Consider the following 27,659-nt stretch of genomic DNA (forward strand, 5'->3'; position numbering starts at 1 on the left):
TTGAGTTTTCCTTTTCTCATCATGTTTAAGGTTCCATTTGCCATGCTACAGACTCCAAACATGCACTCCCCAAAGTTGGGCCTGTAATGAAAGAGCTGACCAAACTCTAACCCTGCTAATTGAAAAATCAGCTCTATATAAACTGATAAACCTCTATAATAAAAAGTCATGAATTGCATCTACTACACTGAGTCATTAAATAAAGGAGAGACATTCGTCCACCCCTTTTTAATAAAAGAAAAACACACACAAATTTAACTGGTGAAGCTGATCAAAAGATGCAATACCCTTGAAAAATGAATACTAATATCTCAACACTAAACCAGAGTGGGCAATATATTTCAACTTTGAAACTGCTTTACAATTACACATTAATCCCCTCAGCCTGAACAGCAGGTATATGAAGAAAGGATTGATCTCCTTTAATGATGGAACCCTAGCACCATGGTTTTATTTTTCACAACACGGTGCAGTTAAGAACCCCACTGTTATTATGAAAATTTCCTCAGCAAAGGAGCTCCATCACATTACCAGTGCACCGATTCATCATAACGTACCTCGCTCCTGCTCATCAACAAGTCTGAGTGATGAAAAGATCCAATATTATCCTGACAGTACTTCATGCACATTCTCAATCACACATTATTACAGCATCCATATTAATTTTCACTGACACGCATCCTAGGCCTGTTCAAATTAGGCAAACCAACGAGGGGGAGTTGATGAAATACCAGCATAGCCACAGCTCATTGCATTCCAATTTGCATGCAAATGGTTTATCAGGAAAATTCCATTCCCAGCAACCAGCAAGTGAAAAACAACCGTAATCTACACTTCAGGGCCACCATACAGAGCTTAATGAATCGCAAAGAGAGAAGGAAGTGACAGACCTATGAGAGGATCGATTTCCACTGGCAGCTGGTAAGGCTGGTCTTGTACAGCACCTTGATGAGCTGGAATTCAGGAAAGAAGATTTTAAAACTTTGCAATTTTTTTTTCATACATGAAGCCACATATATTTTATAAATCAAAGCTACACCCTTTTTTTTAACTATTCAAGATTCTTCTGCATCAATTGAATGAAAAACAAAAAAAATCCAGGTGCTTTTGCAGGCTGCTTATTAAACATTTATTTTAGATTAGGGCTATTCTGAATGTATGCCATCAGCAGCAGCTCTGGTCCTGAGCCATAAGCTCTAGCAGATGCTTTACTGGCAACCTCTCCTGTCGCAACAAAACAAAATTAAGTGGTAAAGAGGACTGAAAACAAAATGTGACAACCATCTGCTGACTGTTGCAAATACTATTTTCCTCTTTACTTTTTAAAGGACTGCTTTGGACAACTGAAGCACAAAGGACTTTTTTTAAAAAAGTCAGGTTGTGATACAGAGAGGAAAATCTCATAGTCATCTCATAGTCAGCCAGTATTTAAGGATTCATCCTTCACCAAAACCCATTTATTTGCTAGAAGTTAATATATTAATTCTGCCAACCCACATTTCATCTGGGCACCTGACATACTACTAAAATGTTTATGTACTGAATTCTCCTGCAGGGGTAAAAAGAAACCTTTTTTTTTCCACAGCTTCACTACAAAGAAACAAACAAACTGCTCTCCATCCCCCCAACCCGCTCCCACCACCCCCCACCTTCCCCCCCCCCAGCAGCCTGCTTGGAAGAGAAACAAGAAATAATGGCTAAATACTTACATGTAAGTTTTATTACCTACCATCAACAGCTTAATATAAAAATTAGTGTCAATACAAGGATTTCTTAAATAACTGATTCGTAAATAAATGCAAAGTTCTACCGCAATGAAACACCAACATAGAAGAAAACAGGAAATCTATGTGACAAAAAAGAGCATCCTGCTGGCTACCAGTGCCATTAGATGTCAGCAAAGCCACCAAATTCATATTCAAAGGCAGGAATGGGCTTTTTAATTACACATTAGCGACAACTGGTCACTTGGCAACTTAACTTTTTTATCATGATGCCTCATTAACAAAGACAATGCTAAGCCCACAGCAGGGGATATGGAGCAGTAATGATACCTGCCCTCTCATCCTAGGAGATCCCATTTAGGTATAAAATTGGAAGTCAACAATAGCAAAGGCTCAGGAGTCCACAGACAGATTTCCCAAGCACAGTACTCCATTAACAGCCTGCAACTGATGTATGCTCTCACAGAAGTGGGGTGAGGTGATTTTTTCTTGAATATTTATGGTTGGCTTCTGTTTGTCTAATGGCAAGACAAGTGTAAAATGCCTCTAAATGAAAAAATAGCAACTCAAAAGCAGAGCTTACTGCTCTCCCTTTCAGAGGGGAGGGAAAAGCCTGAAAAATCTGAAAGCTCTGTTCAATGCAAACCAGTTATTATTCCACTCACCAAACTGGTTGCTTGCTCACAGATCATCAACCAGTAGAATTCTGTTGAAACCAAAACCAACTCCTACCACTTTTGAAAGTTTTCTTCTTCCCACGAGTTCTATGTTTACAAAGGCCATTTTTAAAAGCTTTGACTATTATATGCCCACTGTCACACATCCAAGCTATGAGAGGATACCGCCATCCTCCTTTCAAAGAAATCTTGGGAGCCCTGTAAATAGTTCCTGCTTGCAACTTGTTATCTTAGACAAGTCTCCCTTCCCCCCTTCCTTCCCACCTTTCTCTTGAAGTGTTTCTCGGGCGGGTGAAATAATACATAGATGTTTCTATTTGAGAGGTAATTTGTAAGAATTAGGAAAAAAGTGTGGGAGTCATCTGGCTTTTTTCAAAAAGGAATCAAGGACCATGGGTCAAGATTTCTTAGCAGGAATTTCAACCATGTAAGTGTTTTTCTGATGCGAGTATCTTGTATTTAAGTTATTTTAGTGGAAGGTCATTTTTCCCCCCTTTCTTAAAAAGCCTTTGACCAAATATACTGCACTGCACCAAAATAAACTTCCTTTGACAGCTTGGGCCTAAGACTGTCATAGCCAAGGAAAGGAGGATGGATGTCTTTAAGATTGGAGAATATCAGAATTAAAAGCAGAATTATATTCTCAAGTACAGCACACTTTTAAAGGAAAATTAATTTTAGTCGTTGCTGTGCAAATGGCTATTTTGTTTTCCTTTCATAGTGAGAATACATAAGCACCTACATAAGTAACTTTGGGATGTTTAAGATAAGACTTCCCATATATTTTATTTTCTAATCCTCACGGGGTGCCTTTAAGAGCAGAATATCGAGTTTTTAATCAAGAAAAAACTGGCAGAGAAGATTTCAGGCAAGTTCTACATGCTTTAAAATTGCCTTTGACACGATGTTAAGGCTCTCAACAGACAGAACAAGAGGAAGAGTGTGCCTTTATTGTGACTAAATAGTGATAGACTGTTCTTGTCTTCTTGCATGGTGCCTGATGGCCTGGAAAGAAACATATTGGTTTTACAAACCTTTGGTGTGCTACATATCTTGCTGCAATAGCTCAGATTACCTTTCCATGGAGAAACTAAGCCCATATGTGAAGAGCCTGCTGTGCCAGTGAACTGGATTTGCTTTTTGCACTTTAAACCCACAACAGTTCTGCAGCAAATTGTGACCAGACAAGAGAAGTGCTGCTGGATGGCAGGGGTTTCTTAGGCTTCTTGCTTTAATGTACTTACCAGGGAGGCTGTGCCACTTGTTCACAGCAAAGAGCCTGTTGGCAGTGACCGTGATCACAGCGGGAGTGGCCAGGCCAGGCTGGGTGTTGGCAGCCACGTGAGTGACCGGGGAGTTGGATGGGAACTTGAGGACCATGATAACATCCTGCTGGGCTTGCTCTGTGAACATCAAGGGGCTCTGCAGGAGGAGATACTGTTGAGTGCACACAACAAGAACCCAAATACACAGGAAAAGAGAACACGGGGAGGAGAAGAGACAGGACAAGAAAAGGAAGATTGAATTAAAAACCATGAGATCTGATAGAAGCTGCAGTAGAAAAGCAAATGCAATAAGTGGAAAAGCTTGTGGAAATAACATTTTAGGCAGAAAACCTTGCCTGCACCCTATTAATCTTGGGGCTTTGTTGAACACAAGGCGACTGTATATACACTTTGCTATGGATCACAGCAGATTAAACTAAAAGTTTTCAATTGCCTATCTCTGCCAAAAGAATTTTCCTTCATATCTGCAGAGAGAGCATGTCAAGGAAAGTAATGCCAAACCAGGAGGGAAACACAAAAAATAGTGAGCAAAAGAAATTCCTGCTCCCAGAGATTGTCTCGAGTTGCATTAAATTGGCAGACTGCAATTCTTTACAAGTCAGATGAGAACATGAAAGAACGTTAAAATAAACAGATACACACATACACTAGATAGATGTTCTGTGTATATTACAAAAGTAAGATTTATAAATGCAAAGTAGAAGACTTCACTGCAAATGTGTTTCAAAAGACAAAAATAATCAAATGCGGTTGTAAAGAATACAAAGTGGACGTGATTACAGACACTATCCTGCATTGTTTCCAGAAATGCTAAAGGAAGGGAATGAATCCAGACTTTCATTTTCAACATAATTTTTTAGGTTTTTGGTTTTTTCAGTTTAGTAAGTTGGAAAGTTTATTAACTTTGTAACTAAGTTCTCTAAGAATACTGCAAACATCAAAACAAAATATTGAGGATCTGGATATCAAACGTGAGGAGAAAAAGCAATATCTGATGGGTTTATCACTGTGTGGTACATCTGAAAAAAAGAGAACCCCATTGAAATGCAGAGGTACAATCATCATGGTCACCAGTAGCTGCATTGCTCAAGTATTTTTAATTTTCTAATAACCAAATTGGAATACTAATGAAGTGTCCTTGGCTATTCTCCACCTGCAATATTTCATTACATATATGTGTATGTAAGTGCATACATTTAATGTATATTTATACAGAACTAATAAAAAAATTAAATACATTTGCATTTTTATTATCACTCCTTTTAAAAAAGTTATTAAGAGTACTTAGAAAAACATATTGCCTTATGAATTCCTATTTACAGTCTTGCATAAAGGTGTAAATAAAAGCAACTAATAAGCTACCCAGACACCCTTCTGAGCAAGTGGCTAAAAGCCAATCAATATTATGAGTTAATCCGTCCCTGGATGCTCATTCAATTAAAGGTGTCAGTAATGCCTCATCTGATGTGGCCTCAATTAAATCCAGCTATCTGATGGTTGAAAACACAAGGGGATACAGCAACAGCAGCAAAACCAGACAAATAGGCAGCCTTCATGTGACTGCTAATTACTACACCTGGTGTATATTATGGCTTGTGCACTTAACACAGCACGTGGTAACTTCCAATTCAGCTGTATTCATGCACACACGCACACGAAAACAAAACTCAGTAAATAATGCAACTAGAAATAATTCAAAATTATGACAGGAAAAATATCCCTACTGTATTTCAGCTCCAGGAATACTTTTAAAACCACTTAATATAGTGCTATTATGAAAACATGTATTAATATCCAGCAAGTGAAGAACTAAGGGCTTTTTTTAGTGGGTATACCCCAGCCCAAAAAACCACAGGAGTTAGAAACAGCTAACTTCTTAGATTTTAACTTCTTCTATTACATACTAAATCTTCACTAATTCAGCATCATGAAAAATATTATGATAAAACCACACAAACTGCTTTCTGGTATCAAATTTATTTATATAACAATGGCTCTGACTAATACGTCAGTAATCAACTTCTCAAGTTGCTCCTCTTCCTGAAACAAATCCCTTTAAATTAGAGTGAGCACTCAGTGCATGGCACCATGACAGACAGACAGACATATGGCAAGTGGCTGCATGAAGGGGAGTACCGGGACTCCCCAAAATCCCTGTTAGCAGGGCTCTTCTGAAACACACACACAAGTCCCTGCAGTGTCTGCTGGCCTGGGACCTGGGCATGGGGCACAGGCAGCTGAGCAACTCTCAGGAACAACATGTGATGCATTTGAGAAAGGCCAGTAGATCAGTTTATCCAGGAAGTTTACACTTCTGAGACTCCTGCATCACGAGGTTTGTAAGCTACTTTGGAAACATTTCATGTTTCTCTGTAATCTTTTAAAACCTTCTGCACTTCAGATATGTTTTTAAATTAATAACCTTAGTCTGCTTGAGTAGGACATATTTTCTTCTTGCATGTCCTCTATGACATGTTTATGGTTTTTGGGTTTTTTTTGTATTGCAGTGTGAAATGTCCACTCTAACAATAAGGGAACATAACCTTTTGAAAACCTTGGGAATTAGCAGACCATTTGCTCCACTTGTCAGAATATCACTTAACATCTTTAGTTCTGGACCTACGACAACACAAATGATATTTTAAACACAAGGACTGCACACAACATGATATGAAAAGTGATCAGTAATGTAATAATAGTTTGTAAAATAAAATTATATTAGACACAAGTAGAGGTAAAAGGGAAAGCATGTTAATGCTCACTGCCTGGATTTTATCACCCTAGCTTTACTGCAAAACACATTTAGTCACATTCTTTGCTATGTAAGTTTCAGCTCATGAATTCCTAGTGATCCTGGTTTTAGGGGAAAACCTATGCCTGTGGGAAAAGACAAGGAAGTTCCACCTCCTAAATCCATGCTTCTTGGGGAATCTGCCAAAGATTAACTAAATTGTCTCCACGATGACTGGCTCTCACCTGTACAGGTATGGTATTAACAAAATCAACAGATGAAGTATTCTTAGATTACACTGACAAAAAAAGCGCTACACTAGAAATCAATGCAATCCTTTCTGCAACAAATAAAAGAAATAGTTAAGCACTGCATGCAACTCCTACCAAATCGTAACTCATCTGCTGGTTTTAATAACATAATTCCACAACCACATAAAAGCAAAGTGCAAGTGTCCAGTTCTGCAAAGGTAAGGTAGCAAAGGAAGCGAGCACAATGGCAGGTCACAAAGAGTTAACATGGCACTTACCACCTGCATGGCAGAACTTCTCGGAGGATGTGGTTCTATGAGCAGTTGGGAAGGGGTCTGTCCAAAACTTCGTATTTGAGCTTCCACAGCCTGGAAAAGGCACAGGCAGGTTTGCATGTTAAGAGGTGCTAATTACAGGCAATAGAACCATAACTGTCACCTGAAAATGTCATTCCACACTTCTGGCTTGTTTCATGTTGAAAATCAACCCCGTGTGTTCACTGTGGGGCTAAGTGCTTGGCACTGGTACTAAGAATGAGGTAATCATTTTAGTACTGTGGATGCTATTTCCATGAGAAACTCTGCAAAACCTCATCCTGCTCAATGATATTAAACAGAAACAAGCTATTATAATCAGAAACCCTCTATATTGGCTCCATTTTTCCTTTCTAACACTGGCTTATCCTGTTTGTATCATAACTCAAAACCAAAAGTTAACTTCGAAAAAGTTTCTGCAGGCATTAAGTGTTGTACATTAAACTCCATTGCTTCATTTCACAGCAGTAACTAGAAGGAAAACAATACCGAGCTTTTATTCTTACTTCCAGGTTTATTAAAGAAGAGCAGAGAATGTTAGGATGCATTAAACTACCAACAGCAAAACTACAGGAGAACATGAAGGCAAGGGGGTTTTTAAAGTTTATCTGTAATTTCAGCCACATGCTTTAGTACTTCCTTCATTTTCATTTCACATGAAAATATTATGCTTAGTGATTTCCTTAAAATAATTCTGCTGAAACCTGTGAACTTACACTTCTTGCCCTAGGCATGTCCAGCTAATTTTCCATGCCGCCACCTCTTGGCCCACTAGTTTAAAGATAACATCAAGCAGCCAAAATTCAACAAGTTACTTCTTGTCATGTTGGCCCCCTGCACCATGCACAGAAACAGGCTGATAGTACAGAAAATCTCAAATCATTCAGCTTAGTTTATATCTCTTTCATTGTGACCTTAACTAATCACCTTGCCTTTGCTGTGGACTAGCATGCTGTACATGGGCTGATGCCTCAAGTATTTTCCCCTAATTCTTCTTTTTCATGGTTCAATCTTCCTCAATACTCCTTTACACTTACATTTCCTGGTCTATTTTAGACACTGCTTAAAATTTTTGAGACAATGGAATAACACCAATGCTGACCTTACTCTTACAAACTATTTTTATATAATTATAAAGACCTTTAGTAGGACATTCTCCTGTTACAAAAATAACAAGCCAAAATAGAATGCACCTGAGACCTTAAAATAATCATCCTCTTGACAGTAAACATGCCATCCAAAACACTTGACTTTATTATATTTGGCAGAGCTTTTGAAATATCCGAACTCACCAGAGCAGGAGTCGAAATTAGTCTGTGAACAGATTCTAACACTCTTGCCCACTCTGCAAAGGACCATAATCTTCAAAGAACTGGTGAATAAGTTATCAAAAAGCTGGCTGAAATCTGACACACACATACAGTGTGATGCAGTGAGCACTTTTTGAGGAACAGCAGTATCAGACTCATTAAATACTAAAGCCCAGTAAGACTACATGAGTCTCCTTCCTGCTGATGAGTAAGCTACATTAAAATTCAAATCTGGGGGTTTGTGACTCAAGATATCAAGGGAATCACGAAAACTTTGAGGTCTCTAAAGACATGAGGCATTAATAAATGAACTGGTCAGCAGCCCTACCCTCTCCATAAAATGCTGTTTCTTTCAAAACATCCAGATTTTAAAAAGATGTGCCCAAACTTATTTGCAGATTAAGCAGCATATTTTTACCAGCAAATGGGAATTCTGCCCTGCGTTGAGGGTAGAACCAGAAGAATACAGGATAAAATATTCTTGAAACACAACTCCCATGCCTTTCTTTTAGAACTGAGGAAAGATAAAGCAAGGAAATATTGAGCTTTAGATTTATTAATTTCCTTGAATATTGACTTATGATCAATACAGAAACTTTTGTTCCCAAATGCTCATGGTTCAGCATTTTAAATAGAGTCATAATTTTTATCTCAACCTTGAAATCTGGTATGTCTTTGAATGCCCAATACTACCTCTGGAAACTATATACTTAGATGGTGCTAACAGTGAGGGAAAACGATAAGAAGAAACACAAGATACCACATACTGATGCACAGTATTTCAATACTTTCATCATTACAAGAGCTCAAATAGATGCAGATCAAGCATAAAATACTGCACTCAACCCGCCAGTCAAGAGGCACTGTCTGTTTTCACATAGTGTCTGTCAGACCTGGTGAAGCTGCTGACCAGTGGAGCAATGGTTTTGCCAAACCCTGCCTCAGAGGATCACAAATTCTCCATTTTCAGTCTTAACAGACACTGTTTATGATCTAGCTTGAGTTTGCCGTCTCTACTGGTGTCTTCAGAAATCCAAAAGAAATTTGAAGAACTGTTGAGTAAAGGCAACAACACTTGGACAAATATGTCTAGACATAGTGGCTAGACTTCAGAAAAAAATCTTCTGCATTCTTTCTGGTTACCGTGAAAAAAAAAGTAAAGGTTTCTCTTTTTAGTTTCCACATTTTGTAATAATGACCAAGAGAGTGTACTAGCAAGCCCAAATGGTTCCTTCCTTTTCCCAGATTGTATTCAAAGTCAATCCAGATGTCAGCTCCACATTCTGAGGTCTCAGTCAGAAGGATCACATACAGAAGGATGCAAGATGACCTCCCTCTGTCAGCAGAAATGTGATGGTGGAGCTGGAATCAATCCCCATCTCTCAATTTATGTAACAGCAGAAAGAGGCACCAGATGCCACTCAGACTTTTGTTCAACTTGTCAAAGAAAATCAGGTAGGACCAGGGAATCTTTTTCTCAGAGATATAATCAGTATCTCCTTTGAAGACAAGAACCTACCTACCATTCACCTGAGAAAATACAGTAAAATGCCCATCAGTCAGAAAGTCACCATCCACTTCCTTTCTAGTGAGTTATAGCCCAGTCTCTAACTGAGCTTTCTTGAAAATAATTATTACCAGCATGTCAGTATTACTAAGAGACAGCTCCTCCAGCAGTAGAGGAAGGGCATGTGTTCTCACACTGCTGGATTCCTCTGGAGCATGCAGCCATTTACATGACTGTAGGTAGAAACATTTGGGAAATTTGCACAACCAGTTTCACATCTATTAAGGACACTATATAACTGGTAAGACATACATAACCTTTGCTTGAAAGACATTTTTAGCTTACAAAGACAAAGCTTACAAGACAAACTCTTATCACTGAAAGCAAGATGTGTGCCACAAAATAAAACATAGTGTCATTCCACATTTTATTTCAGTGTTTCTCAAATACCTAAGTAATACAGCCTTTTTCCTGTTAATCACCTACAAACCCAAAATTTTGGTAAGGCCAGAATTGTTCCAGATGCTACAACAAGAAGCAATAAAACGAAACAAGGTAAGCAACCCTTTACAATAATTCACACAGTATGCATCCCAAACACATACTTATGTAACACTGTATTTTGAATGTTAATTAATTTAGAAGCATGAAAGCCATAGGCAAATTTCCTAAGTTAACATTTATCTTATTTTACCCATTCCTAAAAAGCCTCCTAGGTCATCTCCTCTTCCCTTGGGGTATGGGAAGGGGAAAAGGAGAATAGGGAAGCAAATTGAAAGAAGGAAAGTAAAGAACTTGAAAACTTGGCTTAGCTATAATGTAGTTCCTGGCCACTGTTTAGTATGGCTATTTCCAGTCTCTGAACTTACCCTCTCATCTAACTGTGAAGAAAGTTAATTCAACAATATGCAGTACCCATCAAATACGGCTGTAAATTTTTTGGGAAGGAGGGTGATGGGGAGGTTGAACATATGGATGCAGTTAAGGTAAAAACAGATGTTTGTTACTTTTCTTTGCAGCAACACTCAGAAACTAAGTCAAAATTGCTTTTTTTTCATGTTTATGTCTGAAAGAACTATAAAATTAAATATGAGGGAGGGCGGTGGAGGGGGAGCTGCAGTGAGTGTCACAGAGAAAGAATGAAACGGTTTCCAGTTTTGAACTCAAATTCTCAAATGAAGGCCCATAACAGTTAAAAGGCAAGACATACACCATTTAACTCCAGATTTAAATACCTTTAAAGGGACTAGCTCAGAGTTGCTTTCATCATGCCTCCTCAGACACAAAACACCAAATTGAGGAGTCCAGGGGCACAGCACACCCATGTTAAAATGCATGCCTTGGTCTGAGGGTACAACAAGCTACAACCTCCTCATTTGTTACAAAGAGGCTGCTCTCAGCTCCATTACAGTTCTGCACCAAAGTATTCCCAGTTACTTCCCAAATCTCTATGATTTAGTTGCCAAACATTTGAAACCCCAGGTGAAATAACAGGATGCATTGTAATATATATTCTTTCAGCACACACGTCAGGGACAGAAAACGTTTTGGGTTCATCCTCCATCTTTCTGCCCAGTATTACGTCCAGAAAATAACAGCCCTTGCAAAAGTAATTATTTTGGCTCTCTGCCGCTCCTACCTCACTTTTCAATATTCAAAGAGGTTTACACACATGTTCCTCAGTGATTTCTATTGGCTTGAGTGATATGCAATTATGATTACTTGCTTTCCCTTTCCCTCCACCCAGATGTTGCTTTAGAGCATCAGAGAACACAGACTGTTTGACAGGGAAGTTGAATGGCTCAGCGGCCAACCAAGGAGCTCCTTTCCCCACAGACAATGATTAAAATCCAGCTCTGGTAACAAGTGATCAGAAAACCCCTTCTGATCAGAGAGAGCCACTTACACCCCTACAGGAATATTCTTATTTAAATTCCTCTAGGACTCCAGGAATACAGATAACACTAGCCAGAGAGCAAGCACAATTCATAACAATACATAAAATTGCTGAAAAGAGGCACAAGATTGTAAAGAGAAGCTCTTTGTAGTACCATCTCCCTTGTTTCCTAACAATCCCCATTAGACCAAGATTGTGAAAAATGGGCAAAATGCTTTTCTAACAGAGGCAATGTATATGCTGGCTGACTGTACACCTGCCCTGGGGATATTGCACTACACTTGACCCAAGGAAAAAATACAGCACTCAAATGTTACTATCATAAATTCACACACTCACATTTGCTATTTTAAAAATAAAATGAGCAGTCTAGTTTCTTCATGTCAAACCAGAAAATTATTTCTCTTGTTTTGACTTTACAAATCAAATATTTTGTTCTGAATCACTTCCATATTTTGTTTACTCATTTCACCATTCACTTAATATACTGATTTAAGAAAATTGTGTGTGCTAGCTTTGAAATCTAACAAATAGCAAGGAAGAGAATGGAGCAGAAGAAAGGCTAAGGAAAACACACTACAAGACCAAGAGTTACCTATTGTTCTCTAGGTTTCATTAAACCTGACTGCAAAATGTTTGTGATGTACCCTCTGCTAACCAAGCAGAATGCAGAAGGCTCTTGTTGCTGCCCACTAGCGCAGGTACAGCTCCAAGCCCAGCACTTCAGGGTTATGGCTCCAGAGCCAAAGCGTGGGCAGAAATACTGTCAGCAGCCCGCAGAGAGAGGCCTTATTAGGGCACACGAGCAACTTGGGATGGAGCAAAAAGTGCACAACCTTTGCCTGTGTGTTAGCAAGGTCTGTAACAAAACTGTGGGCCTCATTACACAGAAAAACTACAGATACATGGAGAAATTAAAGCCATCAAATAGAAATTCAGCATTTTTTTTCCTTCTTCTTACCCTCCTTGTAAGAAATATATCTGCTGCCTAAGATATTTATTTTCTTCTTATCACCCCCCAGTTTCACCTCCTCCTGCCTGAAAATATCAGAAAAAAACTGATTTCTGAAAATACCAGAATTGTCTGGAGATTGGTTACTGGTCTAACCACTTGTTGTTTATAAAATCCATATTACAGATATATGGATGGGAAGAGGTTACCCTAAACAGGATTACTTTTTTTTCCTCAAGCTGTTTGGAATCAATATATGAATAATACATTATCCTGTTCAGATCAGAAAGTGAAGAAAGGAGAACTGCATAGGATGCCTTCCACCATATCTTTACAAACAAAAACACTAAACCAGCTCTTAAACTACATTAAGGAATTTTCTGTGAGAAAAAAGAAAAAATGAAGTCTTTTTGTCCAGACAAATCAGTGTGACAATTACATGGCACTCATTAAAATAAAACAGGAAGTAATCACAGTTTGTGAGAATACAAATAGAAGCCCCTCAGGGCCGTGCAAGTTGCCCCAATCTGAACATATACATTCCAGGCATATTAAACAGAGGCACAGCCCGGCCTGGCTGCAATCTCCAGCTCACGCAGCTGTCCGTCTACTGCAGCGTAATCCCAGCTGCCAATCTGAAAGAAACCAGTTAGTCAGAGCAGACACAACCAACAGAAACAAATGTCACTCAATAATGTTCAGAGGCTCTGGGTTCATGGATAATTTCAAACAGTATCTCTGTCTGGAACATTGATGTGCTCATTCAAAACACCTAAATCTTTGGCTACTGGAAAGAAGCAGATAAAAAGCACTAGAACTACAAAAACAGGTCTGGTACTACTTCAAAGAGACTGACAAAATAAAAAGGGAAAAGAGTCTAAAAGGAGAGTAAAGATCAATTTAAGGACCTGCAAATAAAACTGGAGTCAATACAAGCAAAAGCCTAAGCTGCTCTGGAATCAGTTTTTTAAAATACAACAGTTTCTGTTTTATTTGAGCACCACAACCAAAATTGCTTCCCACTTCTCTTTTCTGTGGCAGCTAAAGATTTCGAGAGAGCAAATCAGTGCTTTAATTTCAAATCAATAATTATCACAGAGAAAGTAGTGGCACTGCCATGCACAACACCCTCAAACTTCAATTTCTGGCATTATTAATTTGCTTCTCTAAATAGCTAAACAATCCCAAATTTTCTTATATTAAACTCTTTCCTCTGGAAAAAAGCAATCAATTCCAATCTGTTAACAGTCCACAGAATTTCCTAAACATTGATGTCATCTCTATTTATTAAATAAAAAAGCGTCATTAAAATAAAACATTTCAATCTGGAGGAGGTTAATACACAGATGTCAAAATCCAAAATGTAGTGGTCTTTAAACTGTCTTCTCTGATCACCTGTCAGAATCTGCAACAATTGTGAAAAAGAAATAAGCAATTCCTTTTCTTAAGCTATGAAATACATTTATTTAAGCTCTCATAACTACTACCTGCAAGATCAAACTTGCTGTTTCCAAACTATGGGTGCAAAGCTATCTCAGGGTTTTCTACTGAAAAACATGAAATTTTTGTTATTTAATAGAATGTAGCATTTAACTGAGACTTGACTTTTGGAAAAGACTTGGACTGAGGCTTGCTTGAGGAAAACACCTCCGGCACGACCACAAGCATTCTCACTCAAGCAGTAGCTATTTATCAAATATAACTAATAATTAAAATAACAAATTTTGGTAAGTAAACACTACACACACCTATGGCCACAGTAGGAACACTGATGCCTAGGTTAGACACCCTGGGCTGCAACAAGCACATAGAATGAAAATATTCCAAATAAAAATGTTTCATTTCCAATTACTATGAAAGTCAGTACAGAGACCATTCAGACAGCATAAAGAGGCTGCAAATAATCAAAGCATGTTGATGACACAAAAAATTCCTGTAGCCTGTTCACTTCCATGTTTCTTTCAAGGCTAAATGACTTGGTGTATAACTGTAATTATTATATACAAGTATATCTCATCCTTTTCGCATATGGAAGAAGAAAAAGTAGTTTAAAAATAGAAAGAATTTATACCAAAAGGAGTTATTTTTGAAGCATTATGAATATCACTTTTATCCCTACCTTATTTACCTTTCTATTATTCTTTCTTATTTAATGCTAGCCAACAAACATGTCAGCTAAGACTGACCAGCCAGGCACAAATGAAAATGTAAGGAGCTCAGGAGGTCTCTGGCTGTTATAGATCCTCAAGACAGGTCAAGCAAGAGGTGAGGGAACTGACTGCACTGAAAATTTCTATCCCTTGAATTTCAAACAAAGGCTGAGCGAAAAAAAGCACTCAGAGCTGAAGAACTAATTCACATGTGTTACCTCGTTCCAAAAAATTTTACTACTTCTTGCCATTTTTTTAAATCCTTATACATGGAGCATCCCAGTCCTAATTTAATTAACTCTAAAATGTCTCTTTTTCTGCTGCACAAAGAAGCAGAATCAGCAGGTAAAATTACAATCTACCCTGTAATGAAGACTAAAAGAGAAGAACAAGGTCAAATATTTTTCTGGATCAGAACCCAGCTGAATATTTTTCATGTCTGTTTGTAAGCATTGTAGTAAATATGTAAGCTAAGACAAAGGGCAATAAATCCCCATTCATCACATCAAACTCCAGGCTGAATGGAATCACAGGAATGCCACACCTCCCGGATAATTGCAGTAAGCTCTTGCTTATGCTCATTTTGCTCATTTACTCCAACACCACAAGTAGGTCACAGTGTGAGCAGAGATGTGAGAACTAATAGGTAACTGATACAAACAGGTGGCAGGAGTGGTGCTCCTGTTATTTAATGCTCCTTTCACCAGAGGGACATACTGCACCCTTTCATGGGAAAGGCCCGATGCCCAGGCAAGCTGATTTCATTGAGCGGCGGTACCTGCCCTCACAGGAGGCCCTGCCTCTGCTGCACACTCCTACCACGGGTACCGCCCCAGGAACAGACCAAGGCATGGGCTTGGATGCATTGCCAAGTCCACATCTCCTTAGCCATTAAATCACTCTACAATCCTTTAAACACAGCCTTCATAATTCCATTTCCATACAGGGGTATTTTAATACAGATTTGCAGTTAAAATGAGACCAATGTCAAACACTTATTTGGCTTTTCCCACTGTTCCTGTGCTGTACAACACCAAACATGCCATCTGTGCAGCACACTTCCAGCCAGAGACAATTCAAAGATGGTTTCTACGGTACTTTGAATGTCGCCTGAGTGAATTTGTTATTTGTTACCAAACACAGCGCATGGAAATTTACTGCTCTGCGACAGTTTTTTTACAATCATTTTACCCTACATTTTAAAACTCATCACAGCCACAACAAAGACCATTGCCAAATCCAGACTGATCATTTTCCCAACTATTTAGTAAATGTTAACTATGTTATAAATACAAATTGTGTTTATACTCTGTGAAAGATTCACTGTTGTCAGGGTTCTCCAGCTAAGCTAGAGCTGAAATATGTTATTAACTCCCACCATGACCAGACCTAAAGAAGAGGCCAAAAATGCTTTCTCTGGGATAAGATATCAGATCTGCTACTGCTGTCATGAAACTGGGGTCATGTAAACTAAACATCCTTGTAACTTCTTTTGGGCACACAAGTCTTTCAAACCGTAAATATTTAAAAATAAAGTAAGGCTCATAAGAGATAGGCCTAAGATGCATAAAACTTACCCAAAGATATTAATCTTGAATAACATTTAAAAGCTATTATCCATTAAATAATTTATCCCATATGCTTTAAAACTGAAAATAAAAGAATTATCTTTTTTATATATATAATCAGAAGTGGCACATTCAAATACCAAGCCAAATGCTATGTTGAAGGTGATTCTTCACAATTTTTGAAACTCCTCAGTTCATATGGAAATGAAACATCACCAATAGAAAGAAATGTGCCAAAAAATGGAGAAAGCTTGCTTCCTAATGTTAAACAGACACCTTCACGTAACAAAAAGGCAGCTTCTTTTCAGAGGAAGAAGTACAAAACAACAGAACCATCGAAGGCTAAAAGCAAATCACTCAATGTTATTATTTAATGGGACTTATTCTTACATTTTTAGAGATATTATTGCTAATTTAAAAATTATTAGTCTTCCTTAATTGCTGACTTAAAAGATCATATCAGATGGTTTTGTTTTGTTTTTCAAATGTGGCTTTTTGATAAGCATGGTATAAAATTCAGGGTGCTTCTTGAAGGGTAGGGAAGCACAAATCCTCTATACAAATACAATTTGTACTTCCCGTACAAATCAAGGATGCATTCTCCAAATAATATTTCATCTTCCTGCTACTAACTTTGTTTCTTTTCTTTGCTTTTATCCAGTGTTTACACTAACTACATAGGGATATCAGTGGAGAAATGTACTTTTAAGTAGTAACTGAGGGCAGCCCACATTCACGTTGTCCTTTCTTACACTAAGCCAGAGACAAGAGGAATTTCTGTTCTTCTGACCAACACTGATGAAAATACCCACCAATCAGCCCTAGATACAAATTATTCTGTATGGATTGTGCTTCAGCTCCTAATCAGTCACTTGTCTGAGTGACTTAGATCTAATTCTACTTTTTTTTTTACTCCATTCTTGGACAGCTATGGCAAAAAGAGAGCAGAATTTGTGATAAGAAGGTGCTGTGAATTCTCTCCAGAACAGCTGGATGACATTTGTCTGTGCTAAATGACTCCTTGCCCCTTCCATCCAGGCAAAAAAAGAGTCCTTCCACAGCAGATCTTGTGATTGGGAGTTCCACAGATCAAATCATGATGCTCAAGAGCAAGTCAACAGAAGGCAGTGACACAGCAGAGCTCTGCTGGCAAATGCAGTGTTTCTCCCCAGGATATTTACTGCTTGCCCACTGAACAGCAACTTCCCTCTGCAGCAGTCACCTCCTTCAGCAAAACACACAAGGAGCAGAGTCAACGACAGCACTACCAAAATGCTTGGAGGGGAAGAGGAGGAGGAAGAATGGTCTCTGCAGAATGAGCAGTACACCAATATGCCAGCAGGGATACTGGATCCCTTGCCCTGCTTCTCCTGGCTGCAGCTCCCTTCCCCCACTGGCTGCGACTCAAACCCCTCTCTCTTGATCTACTCCCCTCCCCCGGAGATTTGCCTTTGAATTATGCAAGCTTTGCACTCCCCAGGGTTTATCTGCCAAAAGGTAGCATGTGGCCCATGGTTTGCATTTTAGTTTAAAATTTTCTATTATGGCAGTCAGATCCTTTCAAAATACTTTACTTCCTTTATTCCCATAGGCAGAAAGAATGGCAGGAAAAAATTGTTCACAGCAGTATAAGAGGATGTAAAAGTTCTACGTTTTCAGTTGAAAAAAAAAAAGGTGGAATATGGTTTTAATCAAGTAGTTTTCCTTCCTAGACGAGTACTTCCTTCTTGTAATATATATAACCTGACTGCCTATAAAAATAAAGGTGCCAGTCGGAGCCATTTAGGAGACCTAAGGAAATTCTGCATTAACCTACACCCCTCCACTCCTCAGTGCCTTCCACCATTGTTCTGTGTGTGGCCTCTTTGATGAGTTAGGTCACCAATACCCATGTATATATCTGTGGAGATACCTCAGGAACACATGCATCATAGGCCTCTCATTGCTGATGTGGTACAGGCTCAGCACTATCTGCGTGGGGAAATTGCCAAGGTTTAAGCACTTGCTATTATTTCCATATGATACCTAAAAGCCCCAATAACTTGCAGCTCTCACAATATACAGCAGCTTCTCTTTGGTTTAGGTTTGCAAATAAAAATACTACTTCTGCTACAACTGTCAAGATTTAAAGACCCAAACCCGAATCGTATCAAGAGGAAAAAGCTAAAATCATCATTTTTGAAACCAAGAAATCCAGTTTAATACCTGCCTGATAAAAAGATACTCAGTCTGAGGTGCTGTGCCTGCCTAAAAATACTGTAAATTGTCCACATCAGAAATTCATTTGAGTTCTAACCATGAATTTGGTGGAGAAAAGAGGAGATATTTTTTGGTAGGCTGACTGAAGGAGAAAAATAAATGCTGATTGAAGCTGCTTGGTAGCACAGAATGTTAGCACAGGTCCTCAGGGAGGCAGATTAGCAAGCAGGAAGAAGGTGAGGCTGTCAAAGGTGCATGATAAATTCATTTAGCACATAGATATAGAATGATTATGCACATAGAAATACACACAAACAGATTTTTCATTACTTTCATCTCTACCCATAAGTAAAACCACAGTAAGTCACCATTGGTGATAAGTCATTAAATTTCTGCAGTATCAGTGTTGCATCAGAGCTGATCATATGTGCCATTTAAAATTACATGTTCACATTTACATAATAATAAATACACTTTACAAAACACATGTAAATGGTAAGGGATACCTAACTAAACAGGAGACCTTTCACTGCTTTAGTGGTATGCTTAAAAATCCTAAATAAAAATAATCCATTGGGCAAATCCTTCTAGCAACTCAGAACAAAAGTGCTACAAGACACAATTCATTCTTCTGTCTGCATTCATCAGTGTGTGTTTTTGACACCGTCAGTAGTGTTTCAAAATTCTGCTGCTGCTAAGCTACTCCACTATTGTGAACTCAACAACACTACAATTCTCCCTCTCCTGTTTTCATTTTTTAGTCAGTTCAGACAGCACAGAACAATAAAAAATAGAAACATTGTAGCAACGTACTATAAAAAAATGTGACAAACTCAAAATATTTTGTAACAAAGTGAATGCCTTGCTGAGATGATCCACACTTCCAAACATTTGTAACTTCCCTGATCCTAATTTTTTTCAGGCTGTAACACAAGTAAAACAGATCACAATAAATGTGACAAAAGAACTGTTCAAGAAAAATTTAAATCACACAAAAACTGTGTGCGGAGACTGCTACTTTCACCAGTGTTACTTCAATGATTAGTTCAATAAATAAAGGTTCAATGATGGTTCATTTAATAACAAAATTTAGAACAATTTACATACAATACCCAGCCTACATTTCAGCTCACACTTTAACCAATCACTTCAAGAGTTTAATAAATACTCCTAAAAGTTAAGAATAATTCCATGCCAATGTAGAGTGAACAAATTCACTATCAGTGAATTGAAAACATGTCATAGTGAACATTTACTAGATGACTCTTGGGTCAACAATTTTTCCAAACCCAGATGACATTTTTTTCTTGTAAGCCACATGTCCCAGTATCCCTCTTCTTAGCTCAATTAACGGTATTTATGTGCAACACATGTATTTTAGGTTTAAAGAGACTAAGATGCAGTTTGCAGACTGATGGCAAGCCATGTAATGACAACATTGAGCCATCACTTTGGTATTAAGCCAGTCCCTGTGTCACCTCTAAATAAAACAGTTGATAAGATTCATATTATTTTGTTTTCATAGACTCCAAATATTTTTTAAAAAGGTACCACTTACATTTATTCTATAATTAATATACTTGCAGCTATACTTGGTACCAATACAGTGTCTGAAGAGAGGACATAAAATCAATCAAAAATATATTTTAATCATGCCACCCTGCCCTTTTTTAAACAGCTGGTTTAGGTGGTAGAGGAGGAACTTTCAAACACACAATATTCTGTGAGATACTTTGGCAAATAGATTTTCTGAATGATGCCAAGTCTGAGTAAAGCTACTGATCTTTGCAATGCTGAAATATTTTCTTTGCATCTGAAAAACACAGGCCAGGTTATTTTAATTTGATAGCAAACTTAATTAAAGTATCTGAGGCTACAAAATCTGATGCTTGCTACTTATGCAAGACTGCACTTAACTGTTAAAAAATGCAGAAGTAAATTCAGAAGCACAAGCCAAATCAAGGTTGTTCACTGCCACTAAGATCCAGTATCAAGGAACAAAATGACTGAACTCAGCAACTGAAGCAATCCTTGAACTTTTATTTTTATATTGGCATCCAGCTTGGGCTGAAATCCAGGTGCACAAAGTTTAAGAACAACTTGCATCCTTGTTCTATTATTTCTGCATGCTGTGACAACTGGTTCAGGCACCTTGCATTTGACTGGCCAGTGGCCAAACCACAAGAAAACACAAAGAAATTGAACATTCACCAGAAGCCTTGAACAATGTGGAGTCTTTACAGTTTCAACACTGCAGCAGTAAATGAAGCCTTTTCTGTATTTATAAAGTACAAACTTACCTCTCTCAGTACAGAATCCGTTATTGAACTTAAATTAACAGCTCCTTCATAAGTCAAATAGTAGAACACATTCAGGGACCTAACAGCCTCTGGCCCTTGCTGTTTGTAGCCAAAAATCAGATCAATCCACTGGTGAAGCTGGCAGGAGACAAACTCACTTTCTAATGCCTGTGAAAAAAACACACACAAAACACAAACTTGAGTTTGCCAGATAGTCATCATTTGGTAGTAGCAGGAGCATTTTTGTTTTGTAGCATGCCAAATTATCTTAACAAGTCTAAATACAGAATTGGTAAGAGTATTTTAGACATTCTATCCAGAAAAAAGGTGGGCCTTGCGATAGATACCAGAGTCTCATGCCCTACCTCCCACTTACTGAGATCTCACTTTTTAAACTGTAATAGTAGAAAAAAGAAAGAAAAAAGCAGTAAGTGGAAAGTATTTGTGCATTTACACATAGACAGGCTATGTTTTTATGAACTCTCAAAACGAAATTGTGCTGTCCTGTGTGATCTGCATGCTGAATAACAACAGCAGGATTATCTGATTCTGACAGCCAGAGAGAAGATTGCTAGAATTTGGGAAACAGGACTAACTAGCCAGGGATGCCAGGGTAAAAAATTTTTAACAGGTTGGAAATATCAAACTGCCACCACTTTCATGCGTTTCTTGTGTACAAACCTATACAGAGTCCTATGCTGAATGATTAAGCTGCTTTTCTGAAGATGTTAACTAGTTACAACTCAATCCCCAAGACAAGAGCGTCCAAAAATCACTATACTTAAAGGTAACCTACAATCATTGCCATCTAAAGAGTTAATTTATGTAGATTAAATCACTATCAGGATTTCTTTTTCCTATTTTACAGAGAGGATTCAATGTATTTCTGATTTGAATTACCAAATGAAAAAAACATAACAAACAGATATTCTCTTCATCTAGCAAAATGAATGGCATTTTACTTGCAAAGGAAATTCCTAATTTTGAGCAGAGGAAGTTGAAATTAATCGGGAAACCAAGGAAATCACTCTGCAATTTGCACACAAAAATGATGGGTTTGTTTCATTAACCGATGCCTGAAAACAACATTTAAATTGACACATAAAACCAGCAATTGTCTTAATTTGTGTGGTGCACTCTACACAAAAGCCCTAAATATGTTCAAATTAGAGCAAGCTGCTTGATTGTCACTGCAGTCTCATGTCATATTAATGCATGACAAACATTAAACCATACACTTAAATGGCAATTTATATCATTTAAATGTTTACTGCCACTCCAGATCATCACTCATTTAAATGTGACTTTCTGACAGCTAATTTCAGTTAATTTTCCTCGATTCACTTAATTAGAACTTTCAATCAAGAAAAGACCTGTACATATCTTAGACATCATATCATTCTTTTTTTATTATTACTTTTATTAGGAAACTGAATTGCTGAAAGCATTCTTTAAAATGAATCACCACGCAGTAGAAGATCTGTTGGGATGATCATATAGCAATACCTTACAACATATATGCTTAGCCGAGACTTTTTTCCTTTTTAATTTAAAAAACACCCAATATTTAGACACAGACACACAATTAAAACTATAAAAAACCAGAAGAAGGCCAATTAAAAATTAATGATTTCAAAATTGTTTAATAAGATAAAACCAGTCAGGAGTCTCATGAGTGTCCATAATACTGCAATGTGCAGCCATAAAATTCTACAGGGCTCAGCAAATTACAATGATAAGAATTAATTTTTGTGCTATCCTGCTAAAAAAAAAAAATTAACCCTGGAACATACTTACTGTTATCATTATAACTATTTAACACCAGAAAACAAGAATGTTAGGAAATTGAGATTTTTTTGATAGGTACATAAGTAAATAATCAGAATGTGTTGAAGTTGTTCATACTCTCCTTTTTAACAAAAGCTAGATTTTCCATGAGTCATATTACCCCCACAAAGCATTTGGACTTGAATAATTAAAGGAATTCCACTGCGAGCTCCTTAGATTAATGTCTGTATAAATGTGATTTTTTTTCCCCTTAAAAGCAAAACTAGAACACTTTGCCTTCTCAAGGAATGGTTGGGAGCCACCCTGATCTCACTTTTCTTTTTCAAATTTGAAGTTATTTTGCATTTGAAATTTTTACAGATTCAAAAGCAGATTTTTTTTTCCCTTCCTAAGCCATTTTAAAATCTTCTTAGCTGCCAAATCCCAAGTGAAAGAGATAACTGAAAACCAGCTACAGTCAGCATCAGGACCTTGAAGGACAGACCAAACAGCACACAAATTCAAAGGCCAAATAAGCTTGCCTGGTATTTCATGTTCACAGTTAAGTTCTTGGTTAGAGGGAAGTGCTAATGCTATGACATAATCAATGGGGGAACAATAATTAACAGTTTGTCTAATGACTAGAGAACAGAGTTCCAAGGAAAACAACACCATGTGCTGGATCAGTGTGATGCACTTTGCACTGGTATATTTAAGTACGGGTCCTCCTTAAGAAAGCATCTGAGAAATAAAGACATTGCAATTTGCAGAAATATTTGGTTATAAAAAGAAGGGTGTTTGCATTGTTTGCAGTTTTTAAACACTGCTGTTAGCATTTACTTCTTGCAAACCTAAGCCAAGCCTATTGATGGTTCAGCATTTAGGATTACTTCAGCCTCAACTTCACTTAGGACAGGCAGCGCTCGTTAAGGGTCGAGTTAAACCCAGCACGCAGCCATGGGACATGAACATCCTTCCATGCTGCTCCTGGAGCAAAGCAAGGAATGGCCAGCACCTCCAGGGCAGAGCGAGCTCGTTGCTCACCCTGTGCTCTGAGAGAAATATGTACAACAAGGAAATCCCCAAAAATGTCCAGCATATAAAGCAATACCCAGACTCACTGGGTTATTGTAAAATGAATCAAGGACTAATGTCCAATTGCTAATGGATCAAACAAGCCCATGGAAAGGCAGTCATGTGAAGCCACATACAGATCGTCAATTCTGTCCACAGGGGACTCATATTAACTTTGACAAACTGTCTTGGGGCTGATATCTGTTTCTTTAATGAGATCTATTAGGCAGAGACTAAAACACTTGAGATATGCTAAAAAGTACAGTATACAGATGTCAAACACAAACACCTATTAGTAACTTTCATTTCTCTATTCCCAAGGTAAAAACACTTCAGACACATCAACAAATAGAAGCTTTGATCTAGCTAAGAAATTTTAGTTTATTCATAAATAGTTTTTGAATGCACAATCTGATGTCACTAAATATGTGCAATCAAAACTATCTCATAGTGAAAAACTCACTATTTTATGAGCATCTTTTTCTGTCTTGTTTTCTGAAAGAATTGAACAGAGAATAATTTACTGCTGGCAACCAAAGACTAACATCAGTCTAATACTAATATAAATGATTTCATAGAAAAAGGATGGAACAACAAAAAACATAAAACTAGCAGGCTGGGAATGATTTTTCCTTTGTCCAGTATAGATTCTCCAAAGATTTATCATTATATACTTTCCCAAACAATATTATACCTTTGGAATCAAGGTTTATAAGTTTGAAGTGACTACTATGGCTTTGGCCCTCTACTTTTATTTCTGCTTTAGATTTTATGCAGTGACATACAGCATATGAAGTGATGTCTATTAAAATGAATATATATTGTGCTTGAGTTTGGGACGTTCTAATGCTGAAATTAGATGAAAGGTTTAACTGCGTTTTCTTTCATTAGCACAGATATATATTCATAGTCAAGCTATTCCGAAATAAATTACAGACTTACTTGCCTTATTCCTATGCTGATTAAGCAAAGTAATTTTGAAGCACAGCATAAAGCATGCACACAACTCTTATTTAAATGACAGAAAAAGTGTCCAACCCATAAAAAATGTGGTTTATGAAATGTTAAAATGAAAGGAGAAACTTTGTTGAGAAACCAAAACTGCTTGTACATGAATAATCTTTCCTATTCATTCAATTGAAAAAAAAATAAAACCAAACCCAAACAACCAAACTAACAAACCCAGGAATACACTTCACCAGCAAGTAAGAAATAAATCTCAAGCAAAAATAATTGCCTGTTACCTTTAATGGACTAAACATTTTAATTCCCCTCTGGAAGAATGTCCTCTGAAATGTTTAAAATGGAGTCTCTTTTATGTTCCACTTGAAAAATATTTATGTATGAACAGAAAAGCACAAATTAGGATTTCACACATTTTTTAGCAAAACCACAACTTTCAGGTGAAAAATACCCTTTCTTAAACATGACAAAAAACCCGCATAACTGCAGCAGCAGGTAAGTACTTTAAACTAATACGTTTTCTGGCTTAGAAATACATGTGTGCACATTCATTCAAAACAAAACCCCAAACTCACCAAAACTAAACAACTGGAATGATGTTTGCATGTTCAGGCTTTCAGACACAAGTTGGTAATGCTGCCTTAACATTGATATATGACCTTTGTAAGTTACAATGAAGAAGGCTGGTTTTTTCAGCCTAATTAGAACTGTTTCAAATTTTCTTGCTAAATATATGATAAAAAGTCCTTTCAACTTTTTTTTTTTATTCTAGAGTTTCTTTTCACATCAGCCTTGTTCCAATCAAAATATGTTTTGAATTAAATTATTTTGATTCAATGTGGGGATCACATTTCACTTCTAAGATTTAAAGTTCGAAAAGGAAAAGTTTAGGCTGTTCAAACAAAGCAAATGCAACCACTTTGCGGAAAGCTATTCCCATTTACCAAGACTGACAAATTGTTTGTGTGCACCATTAAGTCTAGTTTCTGCAATAGTTGCCAGATTTCCTGTCCTCCTAATAAAATATTAACTCTACAAGTGCTGGCTTTATCTTTAGCGGTTTTTCAGTAGCCTATTGGATTTAAAAAGTAAATTATGAAATCTACTTTCACCAATGACACTGTTTGATCACAGGGGTACACAGATCTGAGACTAAAGACGTATATAAAGTTATTCGAAAGATACAGAATTCAGACCTGCCTTGAGGATATCAGAAGGAAGAGGACAGCAAATGTACTAAGTAGAAAACTAACTCCATGTTCTGCATGAGGTAACACAAATTTCAAATGGATAAAAGGGACATCAAAACAATGTACATGATCAGTGGGTTTTTACTTGGTAAGTAACTATTTCAAGCAAATGCATTTAGTTTTGCTTACTGTATTTTACAGATTGTTTTAAGCATGAGATACTTCAGAAACTGAGCATTACTTACAGAAAAAAATTTAAAATAACTATTTCATTTTTCCTTTCTGTGTGCCTGTGTTACAGAAATGCACTGCCAATTCTTCATTACTGTTGTAACAAAAGCGGGCATTTTACTTTATTTCTCTGCTTGGTTAGTGATACCAGGATAAAGTACTTTGGAAAATACAGTCCTAATAAAACATTTAACTGAGTTGCTTTACTGAAGACAACTGATCTCATAGAAAAAAGGATATCAGCAATTTGAGAAGCTCAGACACAGGAGATCTATGGAAGATTAACTTCCCTTCCTCTGTTCCTTCTCTGTATTTAAGATTAAGCTAGTAAGTATTAACAAAAAAGGAAATTTGCATAATAGTGTAACTTACTGAAATTTTGTGGCAAGGTATATTCTGCATGAGCAGCATGTAAACAAAGAAAAATATTTTGCAATGCAATTATTCAAACTCCTATCTGAATTAATGTCATTACTACCAAAATAAGAGTAGCATGTTTAGCCAAAAAATCTTAAGCGCTCTTTTATCTTTTGGTCATTTCTATATTGAGTCTATAACAGTAATTTTGTAGTTTAAATGGAAAAGTCAGACAACTGCTACACATTTTATAAAATGAAAACTGTATTTCCTTTGAAATTCAGCTTTATTCTCAACTGAAATATCTATTATTAGGTGGCAGGAATAAAAGATTTTTAAAAATACGAAAAAACTGCAATGCAGCATTTGTAGTTACTCTTTCCATCAAGGGCAGTGATCACTTTTAACATATTTCTCAGTATATCCTTGATAACCTGCAAATTTGAGAAAAATATTTTAAGGCAGATGTGCTACAATCTTCCACGAGCAGTTTATGAACAGAACAAATGATGCATTTTTATTCCTAAGTTTCAAAGTTTAGACATCTACCTTAGGTTTTGCCTTACCTCAGTTGTTCACAAATTCATGATTGTTACAATGCCAACTTCCCTACTAAAAAAAAAGAGTGGGCAAAACCTGTCTCAGCCCACTGGCTCCATCAGTAAACAGATGTTTTCCAACAGGTGTCCCAAGAATGGCCCTCTCCCAACTGTCTGGTTTCTTCACACCAAGACATAGAAAAGGTACAGAATTGGTACGAACAGAAAATGATCAGGAGGTCTTTATTGCATTCTCCTACATGAAAAATAATTTATAGAATCCATAATTAATTGCAGTTGTGAAATCACACAAATGGCCATTGTAATTCATAACTCTGATGATAGTGCTATATGTGGCTGGCATCTGTCCTTCCCCAGAGACACACAGAACATCTAACTGTGGCTGGCTAGTCCATAACCTTTTTTTACTATAAAGTTGGCTACAAGCAAATATTGATAGCACCAGTAGGTATTGCTGAGTTATTGACCATTTCCACTTTCCCCTAGCACATCCCTTAATTTATTGTCCACACTTAAAACATCTGCTACGCTGTTAAGAGGATTCTCTCCCACAGAAAACTCATCAACATCCTGAGGCCAAGACAGGGAATGAAAACTCTTTCTGAAAATTCTCACACACGGTACCAAAAGGAGGCAGGAAGTTCCCTCCTC

General features: G+C 37.3%; 1 protein-coding gene across 6 annotated transcripts in view; it reads right to left on the reverse strand.

Moving 5' to 3' along the window:
• LRBA (LPS responsive beige-like anchor protein) overlaps positions 1 to 27,659 on the reverse strand; it is a 367,939-nt gene that overhangs the window by 33,924 nt on the left and 306,356 nt on the right. For 5 of the 6 annotated variants that reach the window (XM_030947121.1, XM_030947120.1, XM_030947125.1 and 2 more), the window contains 4 exons: positions 20,867 to 21,034; positions 6,948 to 7,037; positions 3,646 to 3,838; positions 891 to 953 (listed from right to left, as the gene is read on the reverse strand). In XM_030947121.1, the coding sequence (XP_030802981.1) occupies positions 891 to 953; positions 3,646 to 3,838; positions 6,948 to 7,037; positions 20,867 to 21,034 (514 nt within the window). The remainder of the gene's footprint in view (positions 1 to 890; positions 954 to 3,645; positions 3,839 to 6,947; positions 7,038 to 20,866; positions 21,035 to 27,659) is intronic. The other variant, XM_030947122.1, reaches the window with a different exon arrangement.

The sequence above is a fragment of the Camarhynchus parvulus genome, chromosome 4 (genome assembly GCF_901933205.1).
Source record: "Camarhynchus parvulus chromosome 4, STF_HiC, whole genome shotgun sequence".
Taxonomy (NCBI): Eukaryota; Metazoa; Chordata; class Aves; order Passeriformes; family Thraupidae; genus Camarhynchus; species Camarhynchus parvulus.